The sequence below is a fragment of the Odontesthes bonariensis genome, chromosome 16 (genome assembly GCF_027942865.1).
Source record: "Odontesthes bonariensis isolate fOdoBon6 chromosome 16, fOdoBon6.hap1, whole genome shotgun sequence".
Taxonomy (NCBI): Eukaryota; Metazoa; Chordata; class Actinopteri; order Atheriniformes; family Atherinopsidae; genus Odontesthes; species Odontesthes bonariensis.
In genome coordinates, this window is record NC_134521.1 from 6,778,166 (window position 1) to 6,793,268 (window position 15,103).

A 15,103-nucleotide genomic window follows, 5' to 3' on the forward strand; every position below is an offset into this window, starting at 1 on the left:
TAGTCTATCTATCTATAATGCACGTCCAAATAATCTGATGCAGCTCTCAGAACTAAGTTTTGTAGTTAATATTGGACTGTGTTGATACCATCTCTTGCAGAAGCTTTGCCTCTACTGTATTATAGTGTGCCCAGATATGCCATACATGCCTTTTTCCTGAATTATTTAATCTGCACATCAATGTCAGCAATTTGTATCGTCTTTTTTTTTTAATGAAAAAATGCGCCAAGCTGACAGACCTTTACATTAAAAGTCAGTTTCCATTACAACATTAACTACAAAGACACGAAAATATGGACTTTGCCTTTGACTTTAATTGAAAAATTCATATGCAAACGCATGCATGAAAGTTCTTGAGACGAATCGGGAAACTGTCTTTCAGTGTGCCAAATTTCAAAGAATTTTTTCCCGTACAGTTAAGGACAGCAAACATAAACGTCAAGAAGAAACAAAATAATGGAAAAAGGGTGGAAACATTGGGTGCCCATGCCTGCGTGGCCCCCGGTGACGCATTGACAATTCCCTTAATGTGCTTGATTACTTCTGTCCTTCACTGAAGGTATGTCATAATGATGCTAATTGTGAATCGGACTGCACTCAGTTAGGACACGGACAACTGGTTCAGTGAGCCTTGGCTGGTGTCCGTTTTGCTTTTACCTTTATGCCTGGCCAGGTATCTTCCCAGAACAATGATTAAACACAAGGTGACAAAGACCACAACAGCCACCACTCCTCCGATCAAGGCATGGTCAGTGCCATGCTGCCCCAGCGCGTTGGGATCTGAGGAGAGACGAAGGGAAACAAAGAGAGAAGATAAAAGTGTCAGTTAGAAAGGTTAGGGAGTGAGAGCAAAGGGGCAGGAATAGAAAGACAAAACAAAGCAAGGAGGGTTAAGACTATTTCCAGATTGTTCCTTCTTTAACAATTGTTCTGACTGCTGTCATTCCTCTCTCCTTTCACATCATGCAGTGAGGGCAGAGCAGCACAACTCTCCGAGAATGATAAATCAGAAAGAGAGAAGAAGAGAGGGACAAAGAGACCAGGAGACACACGTTGGCCCTGCAAAATGAAGGAAAATGAGAATACAAGAGGGATTTGGAAAATAGAGGTGAATAATTCATGACCACCCCCACAGTGCCGGAGGAGTCCCCAACATGCAAACCAGGGCAGTGAGGAAGAGTTGTACACGGTAAATAAATCATCACATGGAAAGTAAAAAAAGGAAAGATCAATCTATTTCTGGTACTTTGAGAGGAAGAATTATTGTTGGGAAATGTCAAAGAGTTGCTACTGGTCTCCAGTTGGTTGAAAAGCTGCAGAGATGATAGCAAAGTCATAAATGAGTGAGGAATCTGCTTGTTCGTGGCTCATGCAATACCCCGTAAAAGGCTTCCCTCTTTTCAACAACAGCTCATTTCCATGATTCACACCGAGTTCTTCTTGCTCAAAGTCTGATTTTTCAAGGTAAGAGTAAGGACAGGACACGGATGCTCTCAAGGAGCAAGGACCCACTGTGTGCAAATCTACAAAAAAGTCGACAGTGACAGCAGTGAGGAGATGGGTAACGGAAAAGCCTGTATTATTCATATCAGTCCATGACACCTGAGAAATTACGGGAGCACGATCTCATTATCATCTTTCAAGTGTCATGGCATGTCATACACAACCTTGCCACTTTGTGTGTATATTTATGAGTGTATGTGGACTAATGATAGCTAAAGCATGGCACTGTCAGAGTGTCAGAGCAGGGAAAGCAGTGATAGAAGGATGGGTTATACATACATACAGCGCACTTCATATATTGGCTCAGTTTCTCTTCAGCATTCTCCTTTTCTTACTGTGTCTGCCCATGTGGCCAAATTGAACAGCTGGCTTGCTTTCGCTCCATAAGCCTCCATGGTCTGAGTGACCAGGCCGTCACACTTCACTGCTTCTCAGTGGACAAACACACAGTCACACAGACACGCACGCTCATAGACACAGATGTGAGTAATGTGGCTTCTCTGTACTGCAGTTCTGCTTGGTTGGTGGAGCAGAGAGTAGAGGAATGTTCCCCTGGCAGGACCCAGCAGGGCGAGGACTGGGGCGTTGAGTTACACGGCTGTACCTTCGCTCCTCTATCTGTCAGCACAGTGTGTGTGTGTGTGTGTGTGTGTGTTTTCTTTAACCATCAAACACATTCACTGTCTGATTGCTGCTCTTCTGCTGCCTGTTTGATATGTAAGACTTTGAACTGTGAGTCAAAAGCCATTGACTTTCTCCAGGACGTGTTGTCTGATTCTTTAACAGATCATACAATATAGAATGTTGACAAGAAGTCAAGGCGAAATATGTACTTTCAAAAAGTCAAGGGTAATCCACTGAGTCTTTACTGTGTGTTTAATTTATTCCATACACTTTAAAGTTTTTATACTGCATGCTAAATTAAATTAATGTTCATTTAGCACAATCAGTTCATTGTGCTAAATGAAGTGCAAAGTGTAACAATGAGTTGTACAAAAACACAGAATCTTCAGAATAAGTCTTCGAGCGATGCTACTGAAGCCAGTTTTGACTACGGCTGGAAACTGCAATTAACAAGAACATAAAATGAAAATGGAACCTTCAAAAAAGCAAAGGAAAAAGTCCCAAAGGAAACATACTGTTGTCTCTCTCTTATGTATCAACATAAATCCCAATTAGTACAACTATGTGAAAATAATTCACTTTGAATATAGATTGCAAAGCATTGTGGCATGGCAATATCTTCTTTTTTTTTTTTAATCAAAAGATGGTTAAATGTTTCCTGTGCTGATAAGATTACTGCAGCAAGCACTGAAGCTCCTTAAAAAAAGACTTTTGGACCGTCATAGCCAAGGGAAACCCAGTGTGTATCTCAAAGATGCTACCAGCTTTTAACCACAATAGGCATAACTAAAATCTTTGGCTAAACTGTCATAAATCATGTTATATTAAGGGTAATGTAGAGGTTAAGGGCAAAGGATCTTGATAAGGAACAATAATGTGAGGAATAGCTCTGCTGCACTGTTAACTTTAAAAAAACAAACAAAAAAACCTGCTTCCATGTGCCAAATATGGTTCTATTTGTTCTAAACATGCAACCAACCACATTTTTTAATGCTTCCAAGCAGGGCCCGTAAACCTAATCCATCAAGTACATCTGTGACTGAGCTAGATGGACCAGCTTTAGTTTATGGAGCTGTTACTTTCTTTCATATTTAGTTTTGATTTGTTTTATTTTTCTTCTTCTGCATTCATCTAAACTCCAGCTTTATGGTTATGCAAGTGTTAAGTGAATTATTTCTGAGGTGAAAGTTTTAAAAGATAGTCCAAGGCTATCACAAGACAAATAATGTAATAGGAACGTAATGCTAAACCCTTTTTAATCATGTTTGAAGCCAAATAAAGTATTTATATGTCAGTAAAATCATATTTTCATTTGAATATTCCATCGACTTGATATGCAATGGGCATTGAAAGCCTGTGAAATCACATCACATCGATTAAAAAAACAAAAGAAAAACAGTTCTTCCACTGTATCCTTATTAACTCAGTTCTATTATACCTTTAATAACAGATTAATAAAAATACAGCAAGTGTTTTCATAGAAAGACAGGGAAAGAAAAAAAAATTGATGGAAACTAAAAGGCAAAAATTTAATTTGGACCAAGAAGAAAAAGGAAAGCAGACAAGAAGAGGGATTTTGTGTAGCAGGTTATACATTTTCATGACTCAAGAACACATTATCTTTTAATAGGGACATATACATTCTTCTCTGTATGATTTAATATTGGAGCATGGCAGAGAAAACTCTTCCTTTAATATTCATAACACCCTCCTCGTCACTTGGCCTTGTGAGTTGGGCTTGTTTAATAAATTAAAAGAGGTTAAAAGGGGTATTCTGTGAGCCAGTGCTAGGTCAAACAGTACCAAAAGTCTTCTTCTTAAACACCCTCGGTAACTCCTCATCGTATGAGACACTGGCTCCCTGTGGGATAACTCAGATAGGATATGTGACAGTGATAATGTGGCTGTGTAATGTCTAGATATGGAGAGAATATATTCTAAAGACATTTTTCTTTTTCCCCTAATGAGGAAAGATTATTACTCGGCTATTTTCATGTAATGCATACATTAAACAAGGTATGCAACATTATCATTACACCAACAGCTAGTTTTACACCCCAAAGCTTTTAGCTGGTTTCAGTAAACTTGGTACAGGAATTTGGAGATTAATTGCAGAGTAACATTTATAGAGAAACTAGCAAAGAAACAACTTTGAACCAAGTGCTCTAAAGTTGAGAAATGGAATTTGCTATCACAACTGGAGCCTAATGAGGCACAACAAAGCAAGTTGGAGCCAAGGCTACAAGTCAGGGGGACACACAACACCATCCCCACCATCTGAGAAAGGGTACCAAACCCCAATAAAAATCCAAGATAAACTTACAACCTTAAAAGGAAGTGAAGATTAAAGCAACACAGGGAGAGGTTAGCCTGCTATCAGAACTTCAAAAAGGTAATAGGCAATAAAAAAAGAACTCACTAAGAAATACGACTAAATGTCCATACGTGAGATGCTGGATACTCCCAGCTCTGGCTACCCACCTGAGAAGGTACACTTAGGAAATTGAAGCCAGGAGAATAAATGGGACATTCTAACCTGAACCATTTGAAGTGTACTCTCACGGGTAGGTAATAAGGTGATAATAGACCTACCATGGGCAGACACTGAACAATACTGGAAAAGCTATAGGAGAGAGAAGCCTCACATTACAGCAATGTTCCATGGCTAGCGAATCTATGAACTGATCCTTGGAATCTCAGAGTACAAGAACCAGTCACCAACATGGTAGGAGACATTCAGGCAAGAGTGTCAAGTATGGTTAGCTGGACTGTACCGGGTCCAGAAATGCAAACCTAATGGCAAAAAAAAGAAAAAAAGAAACTATGCTCCATGAATGCCTGGCAGCACAAATGGGAAAAGCTGCTAATGGATGGTATTGACCCAGACCAACCCTGGTTAACTCAAGGTCATAAAGTTTCATCATAGCAGATGAAATGAGTATGCACATGGCTTATTACTTAAGTAGGACCCAAATGGGAATTGGGTGTAACATCAGAGAAGCTTAACATCAGCTACTGATCGACAGAACTGTCACTCAAGACTGTATGATCAGACATACAAATATGTGGAATGCCAACAAGAAAGCCTACCACTCACTGCCACAGAGATGGACATTGGAGGGCTTGGAACTCTATGATATCAACGGGACCCCTGCAGCCTTAATCAAGAACTCAATGGGACTGTGGAAGGCAACCCTTGAGCCCAATTCCAAGCCAAGTGCACTTACCATCAAGTGCTGTATCTACCAAGGAGATGCTCCATATCTGCTGTTCTGCATAGGCCTAAACCAACTCAGCCACATTATCACAAAGAGTGGCTATGGATACCATTTCTGAAGTGGAACAATCATCAGCCACCTCCTAGACGGACTACATCAGCCACAGCCGAGTACCAACAAAAAGTAAGGCAGGTCCTGACAAGTCAGCTGAATGGGAAGAACAAAGTCCAAGCCATTTGCATGTATGCCTTGCCAATTATTTAATACCCCACTGGTATAAAAACCTGGCAAAAGGGTAAGACAGTAGCCACTGACAACAAAACAAGAAAACTCCTCACAATGAATGGTGGGTTTCTCCCCAAAAGTCCAGCTGCCTGAGATTGTACAATAAACAGAAGCTTCGTAATCAACTTCAGAACCACAATCCAGGATGAAATGACAAAGATCCAGAAATACATCATGAAGATGGCCCTCAATGAGCTGCTAAGTGAGTTTGTCAGGCAAATGAAATCCAGTGAAGGGGAGTAGGAGGAAGCGGAACCATCGTGGAGGGAGTCTCTGCCCAACAGATTCCGCCAACAGACTGAAGAGTTGCCTGGGAAGAAGTCATTAAGTCCTATCAGTTACTAAAAAGGTGCTATAGAGGCACTAATGAGGACAGTGTCTTTATTGCAGTGGGCAAGAACTTCCCATAAAGTTCTTTGTTGCACCAGAGAAGAGGAGGGAGTACAGAGAGAGTACAGTCTACTGTGGTGTTGCTGAGCATCTTCTCAGACACACAAGCTTCAGTCTGACAGGTTTGTAATCAATAATCCAACATCAGGAATCTAAGCAAAGTGCTTTGGGTCTTAAAACATATCTACTTTCTTAGGAAAGCCAATGGCAATTTCTCCAGCACAATGATGGTGAGGAATATAAGAGCAACTAGTCCGTAGTCGTTGAAGGAAAATGAGTGAGATTATTTAGGTGCCAGGACAAGGCAAGATGTCATTTCTCATGACTTAAGTCAAGTTTGAGGAGGTGCTGTAAAATCCCAGATATATGTTCAGCACAGGCCTTCAGGACCCAGCTTGTAGTGACACTATCTGGACCTGCAGCCTTGTCCTGGTTCAATTTTATCAACTACTTCTTTACATGACTGCTAGAGATATAAAGGCTGGAGGGGGGGGGGGCAGATGAAGTCTCAGTATGTGCTGATGATGGGAGCGATGTTGATGAGGCAGTGTTATTATCTATGACTAAGGTTCAGGAGGATTCTGTTGAGATATGACAGGAAGGCCATTTTGCTTTTGTGTAGAATATTATTACAAGATCTCCTGTGTGTTGCAATATATCATCCTGAACACTGCCTTTCATCTAAAGTCATCTTTTCTTTATAATAGTCAGAAATGATCTGACAAAGGGTCCTTTAATCCATCATATTAGTATGCTATTCTAATGCCCTCTCCACACTCCTACTTAACACACAGCACATCTCTGTCATTTTATCTCTCTTTCTCCCTCAGCTTCAAATTTATTTAATAATGAAATTCATCCCCTACAGGCACCTTTTCTTCTTTTAGATTCTGCCTTTTCCGTTCTCTGTTTCAGATGTAGCTCTTTGAAGCAATAGGTTCACTTGCTCAGATCAATAAAGCAGCAACTAGCCTGGGCATGAGCTTATAGAGCTGCTGTGCCCTTGTGTCTGTAGTGTGGGTCAGAGAATCTTTGAATGTGTCTGTGAGCATATCATTATGGTTAAAGAGACCATATAAGGTTGAAACTATAAAAAGCCCTAGGAACTAATCAATGTCAACCAATCTTTTTCACCATCAAAATTAAGTTTGTAATGTATTACATAGGCGCATAACATACAAAGCTTTTTCTGACTTTTTTTCTGATCTTTAACTTCTTTAAAAAAATAAAATGTTACTATTTTACTGTTTTAAAAAAGCTCTGGTGACATCTCTGCTGAAACATGCTTTTCTCAACATGAGAATGATCGACACTTTTACTTCTTCCATTTCTATGCAGAGCGAAAGTGCAAATTTCAAACAGGTGTCAGATAGAATGAATCATGACCTTGATCCAAATTAGCCAAAGTATACAAATAGATCGCTGGAGCTGCAGTTAATTCCTCTGTTTTCATTGTGCTAGACTCATTAGCAGTGTTTGACATCATGCATTAAAGCAGAGAAACATCTAAAACCCGCAGGACAGCGGCCCCTGAGGACTGGATTTGGACATCCCTGACATAGTGGGATCCCACTATCTGTTTACTCTGAGACAGACATCAAATTCTAGGCACACGGTTGGTTTGGATCGTACTTCACCACTTATCTTTCAAGGTGAGGACAAGCATCTGCATCCCATTGCCCCTCCACAGAAGTGCCCTGAGGCTTGGTGCTGGAGCCCCTCCTCTTTAAAGCAAACACCACATCCCTGGGCCTGGTCATCCGTGCCCATGGCTTTAAGTGACAAATCTTTATGTTGATGATAACCAACTTTAATTCCTGTGAGATGACCCCACAGTTTCATCATGAATCCCAGCTTGTCTGTCTGACATAACAGCAGTGATACAGGAAGACCACTTTAAACTAAACCTCTCCAAAAGTGATATAATTGTTATACGCAACAAAATACCGATGTAAAAATCACCTCTTTAGCTTCCTCTTGTGACTGTCTCTCAGCCATGACACTTTGAACTTTATGTACACTTTTGAGTGTCCTGATGATTGAATATTCTTCCTCCTTTCTCCTTCCTGTATGCAACTTTGGATAAAAGTATCTGCTCTCTAAATGTGAATGTATGTAAAATGTAAAACTACATAAACACATACATTAGATGTAGTTAAGGGTTTATGGATGAACGCAAATGAAGAGCATAAGTTACTGACAGCTATTGTGTGCGTTTGTAGAGAAATTCACAGGAAAGTGCTCAGTGACCATCAGTGGACATACAAGATGAGAAAAATTATGCTCACAGGGAATTTGTGGATTGCAATGACACTTCACAAACACTTTCACAACAAGCAGGACACAACATGTCTGAAACTAAAGAAAGACCATTGGTGTGAAAGCACCAATAGTTTGTCGTACATTCTGACAAGATACAATATAACCATATAACTAAAACTAAGATGTGACAACAAAGAAACCTGGAAAACAACACAAAACATCCTTGCCTTGAGGGAGTCCACAATTACCTGTAATCTTTTATGAAAGCAAAGTGTCGAGTAAAAATCTTTCTGAAAACACTGCACATCACATCATCAACTGTGAACATAAAGAAACACCTGTTACTCTTTATTTCTGTATTTCTATTCCTCTGCAGTGCTGGCAAGTTAAAGGTAGAGACACAAAAGAAAGACGACCATTCAAGAAGAGCGATAGTCAAAAAGAGAAAGAATTACAAACTACAAAGACTTAATCTTTGATTATGCAAATGTTTTCCTTTTTAAAAAAAATTAAATTAAACTAAAAAAATTCACAAATTCACATTTGATGCTGGTTCTATAGCTTCTCTAACAGAGAGCCAAAAGACTTTTGTGTCCAACTTTGAAAACATGCACCCAAGCACAAAAGAGAAGATGTTACCAAATCGTGTGTGTTTGTGTGTCCTTGCACATTGCTGCTTGCTGGGTCAGAGTGGATTAATTAGATTCTGAAAACAAATTACCTCAGCTAATTATTCAATAAAGCCCACATGTGGACCCTATCTTGAATATTCAACCACCTCCCTTTTTTTTCCCCCTTCTTCTTAGAATGAAAAGAATTTGTGGTCAGCAGGGTAACTGCATCAAATAATAAGCACAGCAAGAAATTAATCATATGAATGAATTAAGTTGCAAGAATCTATCAAAGCAGCTTGACGGTCTGCAAAATTAATAACCTCTGAAAAACAAAAAAGAAAACAACAATAAAACATGACAAAGGAAGAAGCAGAACGAAACCGTCACTAAAAGCTTTGCAGTTACTTAAGCTAAACTGTATTCCTGCAGCTTTTCAGATATTTTCTGCCATACAATACAGTGCTGCTGGACTGTAGAAAAAGAGCAATAAAATTCCTTGCCCAAAGGGAGTGATTTTTAAGGAATGTTGCATCATCAAGCTCAACCATTTCCCCTATGATCCGAGGAGAGAAAAATGAATAAAAGACCAAATAGAACTTCTTGTCCACTTTATGCCCACGTGTGTGCACACACGTGTCTGTATGGGCTTCCTTAATATTGCTGAAAGTGTCCTCTGCTATTGAGATTTAATAAGAGAATGGCTATCACATGTAATTCATAACACCAGCCAAGCTAGCTAATGATTTCTCCTGTTTCTATTCAACACTTTATTCCAAATTGTTGCTATAACTCTTCCCCGAAGCAAGTTAATGTGACAGGTCATCAATAAACTCGCCCAACAATAAGTGGAAAGACCTTTGCGTTTTGTTTTAATTTCTCCTGTGCTCCTCAGCTTTATGGTGTAGGGAGTGGGGAATCGAGGGAGAAATGGAGTGAAGAGGGTCAGTTCTGTCCAATATTTAACCATTTCACCATTATAGACAGCAACTAACCAGTTGCCCTTGATACGTACCCTCGAGAGCATATATCCTTAACTCATCACATAGCCGAATCCGTGCCCTCCATTTTAAAACGAGATCAATGGCAATGGAATAAAACTGTTACAAATCCCTCCAAGGAATGAAAATTGTCCCTTTCCTGATTGAGTTTTCACCTAAGGTCGGTCTTCATTCTTAAGAACTTTCAAGGTGAATGTGGGGTTAAAGCCATAAAATATCACCTGTGCAGAGTGACCAGCCCTTATAATTTACAACCAAATTTTATCAGCAACAGAAGACAATTCATTGCAATTTCAACAGTCTTAATAAATATAAAAAGGAAGAAAGGATATTATTAAACAGGTAATCCGTCTCATTGATCTTTCATATTAGTGTCAGCTCCACTCATCTCTGCAATATAATTTAAAATTCTCTCCAGATTTCTTCTGAGACTTCTTCCTTCTGGTTTGCAAAGGATGTTAAATTTGGTCAGGGAGTTAAATCGCTACTTTGCTTGTATTGAGTCGCTTTAAGACACCACACACACACACACACACACACACACACACACACACACACACACACATAGTCTCCTCTGACTACAGGCCAGGCACATTCATCTTCCTAGAACACCGGGTTCGTAGTGTGTTCAGGTCAGTAAACCAGAGGAAAGCTGCTGGTCCCAATGGAGTACCTGGCAAAGTACTTAAAGCATGTGCCGACCAGCTGTCCACTGTGTTTAATAAGATCTTCAACCTCTCCCTGACACAAGCCTCCCTCTCTGCCTCAAATCAGCCACCATAATCCTTGTCCCCAAGAGCGCCACCATCAGCAACCTCAGTGACTTCAGACCCATTGCCCTAACACCCGTGGTTGCTAAATGCTTTCAGAGGCTGATCTTACAACACATCAAAGACTGCCTACCCCTCAGCTTTGACCCCTTTGCTTACAAAGCAAACAGGTCCACAGAGGACGCTGTCTAAACTGCTCTTCATGTTGCCCTGCGCTACGTAGAGCATCATGGGACTTCAGTAAGGTTGCTCTTCGTCGACTAGAGCTTGGCCTTTAATACCATAATTCCAGACATCCTAACATCCGCCCTGCCACCTGCGCATGGATTAAGAACTTTCGTTCAGACCGCCCACAGGCGGTGAGCAAGCTCATCCGCCCTGACGCTCAGCACTGGTTCTCCACAGGGCTGTGTGCTAAGCCCTCTTTTGTATACCATTTACACACACAACTGTACTCCCATCCATCCCTGTAATACCATAATAAAATTTGCAGATGACACCACCTTGCTGGGACTAATGACCGAGGACGATGACTCAGCCTCCATGGACGAGGTGCAGCGGCTGACAGAGTGGTGCGACAGGAACAATCCGTCTCCCAACACAAAAAAAACAAAGGAAGTGGTCATGTGGTCACTTTAGTTCAAAAAGAGAGCAAAAGTTTCAAGCCTAACCCTATCTTCTGAACCGTGACCATTCTCTTGGATTCTCCACAAGTGTGTAGACACTGCTATCAACTTCAAGTGGAAAAGAATGGCCCTGTGTTTTGTTGTGTGGACTAATACCCATACAGAACATGATGGTGGATGGATTACCATGGTAACCTCCACTGTCTGTTTAAACATTGGATAGAAAACCGCTTTATGGTATCAGTTTAAGAGAAAATAGCAATTTCTTCCATGTTATGGTCTGCACTTTGATTAAAAGTCTCAAGGATCTCTACACTTTTATCTTGAGATTCTTTTAGGGACAACTACTGGGCCTCAGAAAAGAGAAGTTTTACTCTGCGTGGTGGTAGATGGGTATTATTTTAGTTTTTTTTCTGTTCTTCTCCACAGGCACAGACAGTAGGCATGAATAATTACAGGCCTCTCAGCAGTGGGTCCTTTTTCTGCAGCAATAACAGGCTACAGGGGCTGAGTTTGGCCACACGAATGCTGATTATGAGACGCGAATGGTAAATATTTTAAACACCAAAGAACCCCTTGTGTACGATTCAACCTTTCAGCTTCACAAGGTCAAAGCTAATTTGCAAGTCAGAAAAAAAAACATTTGGCAAATTTCAGAGAACTCAGTGCTGGTGGGGGAGTTTGTGTGTGTGTGTTCATGGAAGGGAAGATGTGATGACATTACATAGACCCGTGATACTTAGCGGAAGAGTTATTATATCCATTAAGGCTGGCCGGGCTATTGAAGCAGTGTGAGTGCTGAGCATACCTGCCAGTACCTCATTAATAAAGAGAATCACCGACTGCAATTATGAATCAGTCCAGGTAATATACAGAATGGATGAAAAACCGGGGAATCTCCTCCATTCCTGTACACTAGCTACAATCCAAAAGTCAACAAGTGAAAGAAATAAAGCTGTAGTTTCCTGTGAATTTTACATTTCCCATTAGAGCCAGTGAGCCTACAGTATTAAATATTTATTCCATAATATTCCAGCAAGAATGAATAAATGTTTCCATTAAATGGTGCATCATTATATTGCCCACTAATACTCACTGTCACCATGTCAGCAAAGCTAGACATAAAAAAAGATGTTATTGTCAAATCATGCAAGTAAATACCTAGATGATTAAGTAAATAATTCATAATAAATCCCTTAAGCTGAGTAACCCTATGTTTGAATAGAAAGGAGAATTGTCAGCTGTTAATTTCAGTACTGTGGCTATGTTATGCCTGGAATGGAATAACTCTATTTTCTCACATGTTTGGATTGTCTGGGATTACATCTGTTGGTGAATAAGTTCATCATTTTAACAAACCTGAAAACAAGCAAAAAGCTCAAAATCCCACACTTATTGCATTTGACCCTACGTGCTTGTGACTCATTCAGAATAATTTGTCTTGCATAAAAGCTCAAACATTGTAATGTATGGTATTATCACCCCTGTGATAAATCAAAGAATTTCTGCCTGTCTGTCAGTCATTCAGCGAGCTAATGACTGTATTCTAAAACTAATGATAGTATAACACCAAGTGAGGAAGACAATGAAATTGCTAACCACAATGATTTCTTTGACACTTCATTGTCAGCTCAAATATCATGACTGTGACAGCCCCAATCAGGCTAATGACGATTCCTCTGTATGTTTCTGTTTCTGTAAACATATGCTCCGGAAGCATTACCCCATGCCAGTTGCCGTCACAGGATCTGACAGGTCTTATCCGACTGAAAAACCACAAGTTTCAGAGGGGCTCAGTTATAAGCAAAGTTGTAACACTGAAGATCTGTAAAGTTTAAGATGTGTACAATTAGAGTAATTAAAAACTGTCAAATGGCATAAAACTCAGCCCAATGCTAAAGCCTGATACAAACAAACAGCTCTTCAAATTGTCTGTGGAAGAAACTATTTTAACCTGTACTGTATCACTTACCTGATGCCTGCTGGAGGAGTATTATATCATGACAACAGTATCAATATGATATTGACATACCTGAGAAAACTATGGGGGTGGAGAAAAAGAAATCCTGACATGGTGAATTTTGGAGAATGGCATTAGAGCCATGCTTATTGTTGAGAAAAGGGTCGACATTAACCCCAAACAGCATCTATTCTTAAACCTAAACAGTCAGTTCAGGGGTCTAATAATAACTGTAATTCCTCTTTTGTACAGCACTCACACTTGTGAATGGTTAGAGTCAGATCAAATCTAGATGGTTGGGGTGAGATGTTGCAAAGTATATGGTCAAACAATTACAAACATGTACAGGATTATGGCTTACTCATTTTACTTCTCATCGGTCAAGATTTCCATTATGGCACAAGAATACTCCCGGACAGAAAACTACAGCCTAGGGATACGTTGCCATCTCTCTTACAACCATGGATTGTGAAAGCAGTACATTGTGAACATTTTTTTTGTTCTAATATATGTTTTCTGGTGAGATTGGGCTGTCATGACCATGATTGAACACTTGTCAATCCTCTCGGTGAGTGCAAAAAGAAAGAAAGTGCAAAGACACATTACAGCCTTATAACAGAAAAACAATGCTTAAAAACTGGGACAAAAGGCCAGTTAGACAATATAATCTTCACTTAAAGCTATCAATGCATTGAGGGGAGGGATTTATCATATATTATTTAAGATTATCGATTGCTGGTATACAGTGAAAACTGCATTGCATTTACCATAACCATCGACACACAAAGCAAAAACAGTCTTTCATAAAGGACTTGAGCTCTTTTTTCCAGTGGCTGGAAGTGGGCTGGTGCCTGCTTGAGCTGTTAAACAATATGGACACCAGCGACAGCAGCTAAAGCTTTTTTTTTTTTTTTTTTTTAAATCGTAGAAAAGAAAAAAGGTTGGTCTCCCCGCTTCTGATCTCCTCTCTTCCTAAACTCTCTTTGTTGGGAGGTGTTTCAGACTCACCCGGGGCAGTCATGTGATTTCAGCTGAAGACACGAGTCCAGTATAACTGAGACAGCAGAACAAAGAGCTGTACACCTGAAAGAGCTTGTCATAATATGCTGATGTTCTACATACAGGCTATGTTGCTGAAGCCACCGTATGCGTTTCTGTTGCACAGCAGGACGACTTTATTAAAAAAAAAAAAAAAAAAGAAGACAGGCATCATAGGGCCTGGTTTAGCTCCACAGTTGTTTGCTTTCATCCAAAGCTTGTGAAAAGACCTGGTAATAAATCAACTAGACACATGAAAACAGATAGTGTTGTAATCCTGTGAGTGGGGACGCGGTGAAAGAAACTGATATTTAGATTCCCTGAAGATACACTGAGAGTCTCAGCTCTCCGCTCGTGTCCCTGCACTACACAAACAGACATCAGAGTCGAATTGAGGCACGCTGATGAGGAACATCGAACGGCGTGTGGAAGCCTGTAATCTAACGGGGTCTTCAGAGAGATGTGAGGACAGAGGGGAGGAAACAGAGAGGGGAGAGGAAACTGAAATAAAGGCGACGCAGAGGGAAAAGTAGTGGGGGAGTCAAGACTCCTGTGGGACTTTAAAGATGGTAATTTACAGAAAGCAGTAGTGATGAGGGGGGAATTATTCTGAGATGGGAACTGTGGAACACCATGAAGTTGAGAGAAGCATAGAAGAGAAGAGGCAAGACTAAAGGTAATCTTAGTTACATTTATATGGTGAGAAAACAGACATATGCAGTATTTGAAAGCGAATAAAGCTTCTTGAGAGAAGAGACAGAAAGAGGGCAAAGGCAAAGGATCATGGTTAGAAGTTTCTAACATTAATGTTTTAA

The 15,103-nt window shown here is 40.2% G+C and overlaps 1 protein-coding gene across 3 annotated transcripts in view; it reads right to left on the minus strand.

Moving 5' to 3' along the window:
* LOC142402102 (cell adhesion molecule 2-like) overlaps nucleotides 1-15,103 on the minus strand; it is a 245,105-nt gene that overhangs the window by 5,389 nt on the left and 224,613 nt on the right. For all 3 annotated transcript variants that reach the window (XM_075487583.1, XM_075487584.1, XM_075487582.1), the window contains one exon: nucleotides 658-780. In XM_075487583.1, the coding sequence (XP_075343698.1) occupies nucleotides 658-780 (123 nt within the window). The remainder of the gene's footprint in view (nucleotides 1-657; nucleotides 781-15,103) is intronic.